The 12,364-nt window shown below is 34.0% G+C and overlaps 1 protein-coding gene across 1 annotated transcript in view; it reads left to right on the forward strand.

The window, feature by feature from the left end:
- The first annotated feature begins 680 nt into the window (after positions 1-680).
- Positions 681-12,364, forward strand: part of LOC149795527 (V-type proton ATPase subunit B) — a 34,673-nt gene continuing 22,989 nt past the window's right edge. Inside the window, exons 1-3 of the mRNA XM_089965334.1 lie at positions 681-843; positions 10,316-10,371; positions 11,152-11,250. Of these exons, the coding sequence (XP_089821460.1) occupies positions 741-843; positions 10,316-10,371; positions 11,152-11,250 (258 nt within the window). The 5' untranslated portion in view covers positions 681-740. The remainder of the gene's footprint in view (positions 844-10,315; positions 10,372-11,151; positions 11,251-12,364) is intronic.

The raw sequence follows: 12,364 nt of genomic DNA on the forward strand, positions 1-12,364 counted from the left end.
AATAAATAATATTTTTCCAGATAATACCATGGATATAATATGGTATTACTTTGCTATAAATCAGGGCAAGATAATTTTGCAGCTATTGACAAACGGAAATTAACCCCAAAAGTGTTAGGTCCCTGCCTCAGAACATTGAATTGTTGGTCCCCGATATAACTGCAGTGTACCGTGGTACGTATCGCGGTACATTCAGAAATACCACGGTATAATATGTTTCGTGGTACCCAGGTAGTTACTAGAGCTGCGTGCCATGAAAAATTTTGTACTGCGGTATGTAATAGGCAGAAAAAAATTGTTTATCAGAGAGGACCAATAGACATACTCAACAAACAATAAAATATATATTTAACATGACAAATTACAAAAGAATCGAAAAAAAAAACAACTGCTCTCCTGAAAATCATAGGCTGGGTCACAGCCTTACAAAGGACTACATGTGACTGACACATTAATATACGCAATAAATAACTACAAAATGTCGGGGAATTTTTGTTTTGTCTGTTTAATCACAATTTTTTCCAAAAGTTGGATTTGACCCGCGTATCATTCATTTGTAAAGAAAAAATGATCATGTATATGCCGCTAAATTATTTCCGAAGTGTGTTCCGATCATAATAAGCGGAAAAGCCCGAGTTTGTTCTGATTGGACAGGAACCGGACATGACTTATCTCCCTTAACGGATGTATTGCTCTCGTGATTTTTGCTGTACATCACCTGATCGGCAAAAACCCTGAAAATGAGCAAAGGAAAGACAGATAATGGTCCTCTAAATGAAAAAGGAGCTTTATTAACACACAAGCTAGCTGTTACACGAAATTACATATCTCAACCAAGAATAAGTAAGTATATTTGTGTTTTATGTTGTAAACTTGATTGTAGCTTCCTCTGGTATTCACACATCTAGTGCGCCCAGAATTCGATTTTTTTTTTTTGGTCTGTTGTGCTAAGTTATTTACATCTGCTTTATGACGCTCGGATTGTGTCAATTGATTTTTCAGAAGTCTTCTTTGGTTTAGATTAACTGCTGTCTAGAGTAGCGTACCATGATATTGTTATTGGACCGGAAGGAATTTGAATTTGTAAAAAGGAAAAGATGGGGTTATGCGTTAGAGATTCGGCCGGGTCCACGTTCATCGTATCAGATAGTTCTAAAATATGTTTGCTAAAACAGTTTTAATAGAATTAGGAGGATGGTTTTCCTTAGTTTCATGCTTTTTAAAATTAAAGTGAACATTTTGAATGAGCGCTCACAGCATGTGTCCTTTAAAATAATGACCTTGATCTTGCTTAGTTGGAGCTGCACAGTGAGGATAATGCACAGCACAGCGTCAACATTAAATAAAGGAAATATTTCTGAAACATATTATTGTAATATTTTCCAGTGTATGTATTGCTATAATTGCTTCCAAGACCATATATTTAGTATTGATGTCATACTTCCTGGAGTATAGTTGTAATTGTATATAAAACATTTGGCTGCATTTTTTTTTATATTGTTTTCAGGTAAATTCTTTAATACTTGGGATTAGGGTTCCAACTGTTCAGGCGTATTCAAAAGTATGTTTAACCTTTGGAAGTTGATTCTTTAAGACTATAGGATGCACCTGAATAGGCAATTGGTAAAATTTGCCTAATTGCATTTTTTTTTCCAACTTAGATGTTCCATTTTCGATCACTAATAACTTTGTAACAAAAGTATTTTATTTGATTGAGATTGTCTAAAGTTTCTTATAAGGGATATGATATCCTGATAGGATGAAACATTTTTCTTGTCATTTCCATTGTATTGCATCTCTGTTACTTGTATACATGCCAGCCATTCTGCTTTTGACATATTTGCTACAATTATTTTTAATTTATATCTTATGCTTATCTGTATATGATTACACTTTTCAGGTACATTAAAAAATAAAATTAAAGCAACAAAAAGTTGTGTTTGTTATTTATATTATCATCTTTTTAATCCACTCGTCAGAAGGAGCTAATTTTCCAGTCATAGATCTACATATACTTTCCTAATTTTCTATTTATAGAAACTGTTGATGACCCATTTCTAAGAACAGAGATGGGTTTCTTTAATTTGAAACTTTGCCATACAGATTCATTATTAGTGATGAGAATCAAAAGTTCATACTCAACCATATGTTCCACACAACTTGCTAATAATAGATTATGAACGCTTACTACGAGTAAATTTTAGTTTTGTGTCTTATACAGTTATATTTTTGTTCAAAAGTTCAGAATGTTAATAATTGACTATTTACAGTTTATACATGCTACATGTAATGGGTATATAGTGAAAGTGGTGTTTTGTGGATTGTATTTTTTATTTTTATTTTGAAGATTACCAAAAATTGTGTTTTCATGAAACCATGACAGGGGTTTGGGAGTACAGAATCATAATTTTAGCATGACACACCATGCTTCAATCGGATAAAAATCAGGTCTCAGTTTCAAGTAGGATGTTGGTGATCTGATTTATATTGCCTCGTGTTATGGCAGGTATGTCACCATCTTGAAAATATATTTACACATTTCATCAGCTTGTTCATATTTTCCTCAGGCAAATTAAAAAAAAAATGTTGACAAGCCTGATGGGCACCTCACTTAGAATACAGGATGAGTCCAGCTTCGGGCTATCTGATTTTTGTAGCACTGTAGTAATATATCGATCATACTTTTTATGGTTAAATTAGGCTTTTTTACCACTTATATTAGCCAAAATTATGCTTATAGCTCACATTCTGTTGGCACTTTTGGGTTGGAATTGAATAACCCATTTTTGAGCTTATTGTTCTAGATTATTAAATTAAAATGTAATTTTGTTTGATATTAGTATTTCACATATGAGTAGTTTGAATTAGATCTTTAGCATACACGGTTATCTGCAAAGAGACAAATTTCTCAGTCATTTCCAATTCTGATGTTATTGATTTATGTACAAGAAGGAAAGCAGTGAGCCAAGTACTGTACTGTGCCTTTGAAACTCCAAAATCTGCCTAAACTAACTAGATTTGGAATCATTTATCAAATAGATTCTTTTATTAAATATTCTCAGCATGTTTTTTAATGTTTTCTAATTTCATGGTGTTTGTTTTTGTAATCATATCATTATATGTTTTTTATCTTATAGGTGTTGTATAATGTTGTAAAGCGCTTAGAGCTTCTAAAGATTAGGCACTATACAAAGTCCTCATTATTATTATTATTATTATTATTATTATTATTATTATTATTTTACCAAAGGCATAAAAAATAAGTCTGTCTTCGTTTTTACTGCTGGTCCATGATGAAATAATATCCTTTTTAACAATTCATTGGAAACTGTTAAAAGCTTTCTCAAAATCTATACAAAATACGTGTATGTACATGGTCACCCATGTCTAAATGTTTAGTGCAGTCATATTTAACAGAAAACGGTTGTTTTTCAGTGCTGTGAAAATTTGGATGACAAATAGTTTGTCAGATATACAAAATTTCCTTAATGATCCATGATGTTAAAACAGATAATATGGGGAGGACTACTCTATTAATCTTTCTTGTGGCTTTTGGTACATTTCCAAAATGTATACTCTATTCAAAACGGGGGAGAGGGGCAGGGCTGGGAGAGATTCCCCTCCATTTGTAATTGATGGAGAAAATATATGTATATAGGAGGAATTGAATAAAGAAATGAAGTTAGGATTTGAACGTTTTTTAATCGATTTTAGCTTATTCCATTGATTTTTGGTGCAGCTTTTGAGAAATCTGTGCAAATTTCACACATTTTTCCAATCATGCTTATGGGGTGAAATACCTACAAATCACCACCCTGACATGGCAGGCACATTTTGTGCAACTGTGTCATGGATATTATGCTACAAGTAAGATGACTTGGTGGAGTCTAAATTCCCAAGTCCAGATCTGAAATTAATGTTCTCTTTTGCTAATTAGGCAGGGCTTTACAAGTCCACTTGCCAGTCTCCTGGAAAGAGCTGAAATTCAGCTTGAGCAATCTCATGTTTTAAAAATACTTGCCTACAGCCATGTCCATAAAGCTTAGAGGGCTTGTGTTCAGTATGTAAATCCTTTATATTCTGCAGATTGTAAGCTCTGTGGTATGGCCGCAGAACATATATTGGCACCTTTATTTGGCATTTGTATTTACCACGTTCTTTAATTACATAACTGTCTGGAACATGTTGAAACATTAAAACATGATTAAAATGTAGTTTACATTGATCTGTTTTTGGCTGTTTAATCTTTTAGTGCAATGTCTTTTACCTAAAGATCTCTCTCTCTCTCAAATTCTATCCCATATCCAAAATCTTATGTACCTATCCATTTATTCAGGCTATTTTTATACATATATGTTCCCTTTGTATATACTTGTGATACTTTGTTGTAATTGTTTGATGCAAGCTCGAATCCCCAAAGGCAAGTTCATATTTCTAGTCAGCTTGCCCTGGACCAGCTGACTTTTATAAAATTACTAAACAGTTGACAATGACTACATAAGCACTAATTTCTGTATATAATCCATTGAAGTCTGCACTCTTTTTCATTATACAGGGTGTAAAAAAATCTCGCATTGAAACAAAGTTTGTTCAGCCGTGTATTAAGCAACAACCGAAACATTCATAACAGTATATACACTTACCAATATTACTAGGGGTGAAACAATTAATCAGGAGGTGAAGAAATTGATACTTACACTATACAGCTTGCTTTAATCTTCAGTGGACATAAATAATTATTAGTCAGTTGCATAAAGAAGAATGCTGCACTTTACCATTTAGCTTGAGCTGTGTCATTGTGAATTAGATCTCATGCTCCATGATTTTGTTTCATGAATGCTATTGCATACATTGATATTTATTCATCATGATGAACATTATACAATTTTGACAACTAAATGTTTGCAGTGACGCTGCTATTTGCAGTTTCCCTGTTAAATTCTTTATATAAAGCTTATGTGTAACCATTTATGGCCCTTATAGGGATTCCCTATGACATTATTTAATTTCAAGCGCCTCCCCCCACCCCACCTGTCATTTTATTGAAGACTATTATCATTAATAAGGGGGTTCGGCCCCTTTGTCAAATATGAACACTAGTAAAGAGGTTTGCCACCTAGTTTAATTGCGATGAACAGTAGATGGTTCTATTTTTAAAAATTACAATGTTTACATTAAAGGTAAATAAAAGTTTAAAGACCATTTTTAATCAACAGTCTTTACAACATGGTGACAGACCAGACAGTGTCATTTTACATTAAACAAGTGAATACAATTATTAAAGCTTTACTTTGCAAAATCCTGATGGCCCTTCGAGAGATGACCAGTGAAGAACAAACATTGAATGTTAACATTTTTTGTCCTGAACTTTGGTTCACATACATAACCACATTAAATAATTTTCAAAAGTAAACAGAATCACATTAGTATCTCAATTTTGTCACAATACAAAGAAAGAAAACAGTAGTCATGGTTATTATTTCTTTCAATTAAATAGTCGTCAAGGAAAATTCATTCATAACTAGTGGCTATTTTGACTACCACCAAATACAGTGGTTTTAAGTGGAGCATTTGGCAACTGATTACCCTAAGCAACCATATTGCTATATGACCTAATTTTTATGGACTCCTTTGAATAGAATGGATCAGAGAGTCACAAATTGTGTATGTCATATTATTCTTGACTTGCATTCAATTATCCTTTGTATCACATGTTTACTGTAAGCATTGAATTTAGATCAATCAAATGTGACTTGTTTCCTGTGAGCTGGATGCTAGATGATTCTATTTGAAAGGAAACTGATGGGAGCAGTTAATTTAAAATTGTTATTGAATGTAGGCAGCCTCTTTGCATTTGATGTAGTTAATGCCTATAGTGTTATGTAAGCTGTGTGAGTTGGCAGCTGGCAGTTTATACCACAATAAACTCATTAAACTTTTTAATTGCAGTTCTTTATAGTTTTAGATCCTTATTCAAGCATATGATTTCTTGTTATGGGCATAGAACAGTGGATTCTCCATCAGTAACGTAATAGCTACCTCACCATCAAACAAATAATTCTACCAATGGTAGGCAATCTAATGTGTCCCTTCCGATTCATTGTTTACAATTATTACTTAATTCATGACTCTATTTGTAGAAGTTAGTATACAGTAGTTATTCATACAGTTTATACAGAAATAACTGCAACTCGACCTGTTCACATGGTTGTGTTCTGACAATGGAAATCTTCCCTTCATTTATCAACTTATGCAATTGCAATTATTCCCATATCCTTTTCAGACTATTCTCAAAATTACACCACTCCCTCGATAACTCGCAAATACGCTTATAACCCAAAAATGCCAAATAAGTTGATCCCTTTTTGTTGAACTTGAAGAAAATCGTGATCAAAATTGGTAATGGAAAGTTTGATATATCACTCATTTTATCGTAAAAAATGGTAGATAGGACCTGTAAATTTTAATCAACAATATGAAATGTCATCTTTTAATAAATCATATATAATTTGTTACATTTTCTTTTCAAACAACATTCTTTGTACACCACAATTAATGATATTCAAGGACGTCTCGATAAATAAAAATGTCACACCTAATGGAGGTAGTACTTTAATAAATAAATATCAATTAAATTTTTTAAAATTATCAATTGAAATTTGTGTTCTAGTTCTATCTTTTAGTTCCTTTTAAGTATAATAATCATAAATGCAATGTTTCCTCTTGTAATTAAGCATAAAATGTATCAATCTACTGTTACAGCTGTGTCCGCTAGCGTTTCTCTGAAAACCTAATTAAGTGCATACCATGTTTTGATGTTGGACTAACGGAAGCATTTGTTGTATTGTTGCACTAAAATGCCATCCTCCTTTTCTGTTATCACGTTAATTATGCCTTTTGAATCAAATAAAGGAGGTGGAATTTAAAAAAAAAAAGATAAAAGACATACAAATCCTAACTGCTTAAGAACCAGCAGCCCCAGTTGTATGTTGGGTAACTCATTTCAGTTGATCAGTCTAACACTATTATAAATTTTATTGTTTATATGATCTAATTAAACTACCTTAAATTAACCCACTCAGTAATAACTGATTAAAGATAGCAAGGCATCCAGGTGAAATGAGATCTTTTGTAAAATAAAGAGCTTTGTTTCACAGAAATGGACCATTGTGGGACAAACGAGTTTCAGAGAAGTGCTGAATTCACACATAGAGATATCCTCAAGGTTGATAAGAAGTTTAACTATTAATTGCATTGAAATTACAGCATTAATATTTTACTAATTGAAAGATACAGAAATTGAGTTTTGATGTTGACGAGTGTCTCAACAGTTAGTCTGGCTCCCCGTTTTTGCAAAATAGTATTATACATCACTCCGGAAACCAGACTAATCAACAAAACAAGAAGCTATGATGTAATACACGAATGTTTTCTCATACCTTGTTTGGTTTTTGAAACCAGTTGGAATCATGTTATTGATCTTTCAGATGTTTGACATTTTGTTGTTGTTGTAGGGTTTAATGCCTTTTTTTCAGCATAAGATAGGCTATACATGGCAGTCAATATAAATGGTGGAGGAAGAACCTGGGAAAACCCCGGAAAGAACCACCGTCCCACAAGGAGCTACTGGCAAGCTTTCTCACATATACACATTGTCAGATTCCAAGACTCAAACCCGCATAGACAGAGGAGAGATGGCAGTGATCTGTAACAGTGAGCACTTTAGACCACTCGACCACTGGTGGCCCCTTAGACATTGTGAAAGTAAATGTAATTTTTAGAAAATAACAATTAACTTACTCAGGAAAAGTGCTTTATTGAAAAATTGTCTTGACTTGATTATAAAATGAGGATTCAGCCATTAACTCCTTTGGCCCTGATCCCGACTGTAGGCATGATCCAGTTTCTGCAGTCATTGGCCGATCCCGCCGGTAGTCGTGAATTGTTTACTGCATTCAATGGCCGATCCTGTCTCCAGGCGTGATGAATATGTGTTAGATACGTCTCTGATTGGTTAGAAATGGGTTTATTCCAAGAACTAAACAACTATTAAACCAATCAGAAATGATTTTACTTTCATTTGTGGAAATTTGAATTGTTCAGAAGCCAAGGGATACTGTTTAAGAGCGGTTTCACTACATGTGTTCTATTCATGAAAAATCGTAAATGATGGCGGACGTAAGAGTGATTTTTGATGAGAGCAAAAATGAGGAGTTTCTCGGGTTTGATCTTGAAAATATTGATCAAACTGAGGAAAGATATTTTTGGCAGTTGGGTATTTTGTGAGATTTAGATTCAGACATAGAAGTTTCTGAGATTGAATCGTCAGAAGATGAGGATGCTGACATCGATGATGATAGAGTTCGTGCGGATAAACGTTGCACATAATTTTGTAAATACTGTATAAATAAGTTGTGAACGACTTGGACAAATAGGGGAAAAAATACATCACTGGTAGACAAATTCATTTGGAAAAAATGGTGAAAATTTCGTAGATTTTAATTGGATATAAGAAGAGAAATTAAGGTAAAAATGAATGCATGTGCACGATGTTTTCAGAATTTTTCAAGCAGGTAAAACCTCTGAGGCACAAGCAGCTAGACACAGCTTAGTGCTTCTGGGGCATAGCAGCAGAGATACTGATAACAGTGCTGGGGCCGAATGAGTTAAACTGCTCAGTCTCCCCCCCCCCCCCCAACCCCACAGTTTTCTGGATGTCTAGCAGGGTTTTTTAAGGTCCCTTGGTAATGCGTGCCCCTGTGTATAGTGCAGTCTGTGTTTCTGGACCCCAGTGTGCACGAGTTACCGAGGGAGAGGTGTAGTGTAAAATGACTCCACTGCAGCAGAGTTCCTTACAATCAAATAGTGGATAAATTAAACAGGATAATGGAGGAGCATTAAGTCAAAGAACACGGAAAAAGTAAAGAAACTAGAAACTAGTTTGCAGATGGTAGAGTGCAGTATGATCAAATGTTTTTGGGGCATTTACTAAAACATAGTTTGTGTTGAAACTCTTTTGAGATGACAGTTCATCCTCAGAACTAATAAAAATAAAATAAGCCACTGACAGCTGTGTTTCTGGTAAAGAGGCCTTCTTCTAAGAATTCAGTAGCGGGTATGTTCTTTACATGAATATTTGTAGTATGCACATACAGAAATAAGTTGAATTAATAATAAATTCTAAAAGTGTGCATACATGTAAGCATGTGAAGTTCGTTTTAAGTCAGATCCAGCTTCAGTCTCCATGGACACAGATCTGCAGTAACACAGCATGAATTCAGATCTGGGTCTGTGCAATTTGTTAGGACTAATTAGTAAAACAAAATAGCATCTATTATGATCTGCCATTGCGTTTTATGTCAGCAGATCTATATGTTGTTTGCAATTATAAACTGCATAATCACTTGGGAGCTTTGGCATTGGTGAAGCTAGTTTTTATAGGAATGTGCATGAAGCACAGAACGACTGAATTGATCTGCTCCATACAAAAAGAGAAAGAGTATAATTGTCCTTTACTGCTGTGAATTTTGTTCAGCTCAGAGTTGAGGAAGATTATTGGAAATCAATAGCAGAAAATTTGCTCTCAGACGGAAATAATCCCTGCCTCCAAGAGGGGAAGAAAAGTTTCCCTTTCACTATCTAAAGCTAGAAGGATTTCCATTGTTTGGAAAACAAAGAATTTGTTGTTTAATTGATCAGTTCTAGTTTTGTTTCCTTGAGGGTAGCCTCCAAATGGCAGTGGTTTCTGGCAGAATATATTTGTTTCTTTTGCTGGGGATTATTATAAGCATTTACATGCATATTATAATTATATGGTTTACTTTTTCCCTACCAAATGGTCTCCAGGTACACTGTTCCACTTGTCACTTGCCTCTCAGTCCTGCCTAGCTTGTATAATGCAAAATTTGCAAAATTTAAAGCTGTCATGCATCCACAGTGTTTCTTAAATTGTATCCCAAAGCTTGGTATCTCCAACTTTTGAATATGGAAAGATGGATGCATTGAATAGATACACACTGGACTTTCTTATGGAATATTTTGCTAATTTATATTCTCATTAGACTCTCTACCTCTGTTCAACCCATGTCACTGTTTATTGTAACCATATTTGATCCAGGCTTTCCCTAAATAAAATGTGTCATCCCATGTCAGTGTGGAAATACTTAACTCTTTTGCTGAGGTTGTATAAATATCATATTTGCTGTTTATAAATTTACTCCATGTGTTTTATTAGTAATGGAAATGAAAAACTTCCATAATATTGTAGCACTATTGTCTCTATTAACAAGTCATTTTAACCTTTCCTCCTTTGCAGCTTATAAAACAGTGTCAGGTGTAAATGGCCCTCTGGTGATTTTGGATGAAGTCAAGGTATGTGTATAAATTCATTTGTTTATTTATCAATACATCTTTGTTCAGACTCATAAATTCCTATGTCTAAAAATTATCTTCCACTAAAAAAAACCAGAGCTGTAAGTACTGATCCTGAAATTGTTTTATCCAATATTATTTTCTTTTTTATTTTATAACTTTAAAGCCATTTATATTAGTCGTTGCATTTAACAAGTCTTTAAAATTGTCTGTGAAATACTCACTGGGGAACCCAACTGTATTATGACACTTGTGGTATATAACTGCTGACCATGTTGTGTCATGAACTACAGTAGATCAGAAATGAGAATAAATGAGATGAATGGTTTAAAAAACTAAATGCCATTCATGCTTACAGTAAAATAATACTCTGAAAATTAACCAGTGCTGTGCAAGAACATTATGAGTTGTAAACTATGCATTCCTGAAAATGAATTACTTTTATCTGTTTATCAACTTTGCTGATGTTTTGTGTAGTGTCAAAAAAATAAGGGACATCTAAGAAAAGAAATTGACAGCCACAATGCAACTGTTATATCCAGATTCATGTTGTAATGATGTACATTATTGTGGGGTTTTCCTTGTATTTCTAAATATAGAATTTGAGATGGTATATTGTGACAAGAATGTCAGTGGAAGTGTGTACATTTCAAAATATTTAGGAGAATTTATTAATTGTATGGCCTCAATGTAGGTCTTATTCAGGTGTTTCAGACAATACCCTGGTCAGTCTTATTTCTTCAGTGTCTGATATTTAATTAATATTTCGTGTTATTTCAGTTTCCAAAGTTTGCAGAGATTGTGAACCTGACTTTAGCAGATGGCAGCACCAGAAGTGGTCAAGTCCTGGAGGTTAGCGGCTCTAAAGCCGTTGTACAGGTCAGTATCCAACCACTCCGTGACTTTTTATGCTTGATGTGTTCACAGCCTTTTGTTGTTATTGTTTTTATGTTGCCATAACAAAACATTCACTGTTAAGAAACTTCAAATTAAGACCATAATGAGTCTAGATAAATGTAGTCTATTTTAGTAGATAGGGAATTACCAGGTTTGGTTGCTTGTAATATGGTTTTGATTTGGAAAGTGTGTGGTAGGAGTGGATTGATTTAGTAGATGGCTGGTTGGATAATCTGGTTTGACTTGGGAGGTTGTTGGTTGGAGTGGCTTAATTTTGGGAGGTGATGATAAGAGTGATTTGATTTGGGTGATGGGTGGTAGGTATGAATTGATTTGGAAGATGGTGTCTGTGGTTTGATTTGTAAGGTGGTTGTTAGGAAAGATTTTACTCTACTAGATATTTGCCAACTCAGTTCTCATAGTTATCTAAGTTGTTTTAGGATTCAGCATATAAAAGAAATTGTTTTATCCAGATGACATGTCCAAAAACATCACAGTTACTGATGATCATTAGTGATTTCAGAGCATTGATATATTAAGAGTTCCTTTTAAGTATAATAATCATGAAGGCATTGTGGTATTGCCAAAAATTTTGAACTCTTTTAGATATTTATTCTCTGAGAATTGGCAATCACTAATAATCATGAATTATCCAGAGCAAGGAAGCAACCTTTTTAGTTATCAGGGTTACTGTTATTATCATCATCCATCCATCCATCCTTACCACATGTCCTTTTAAATTGCTGGGTGGAAACCATGCCAGTGGTTACTGGTAGAGTATGAAAGGCAAGAGGTACAAAAATGTAAATTATTATGACACTTTCAAAGGTTTTGAGACCAGATTTTAACTTAAATGCAGCCATTGCATTATGACTCTTTTAATGTAGTTGAAGTTGCAGTGTGTGTGAGGTGGATGGGTGGATATGTAATGGAGTTCAGACATAAATGCACCCCACATAGAAATATGGCAGGGGTGTATACTGGAGTTGGCTTATCACCTCTATCCAGTGAAACAGAAGTATTGGACATAAAACTGCAAGAAATTTTGATGGTATACCAGTTGAGAAAATATTGCACTTTTGGAGGGAATATAGTT

Source organism: Sinohyriopsis cumingii, chromosome 7 (genome assembly GCF_028554795.1).
Source record: "Sinohyriopsis cumingii isolate HCF-2022 chromosome 7, ASM2855479v2, whole genome shotgun sequence".
In the NCBI taxonomy this organism is placed as follows: Eukaryota; Metazoa; Mollusca; class Bivalvia; order Unionida; family Unionidae; genus Sinohyriopsis; species Sinohyriopsis cumingii.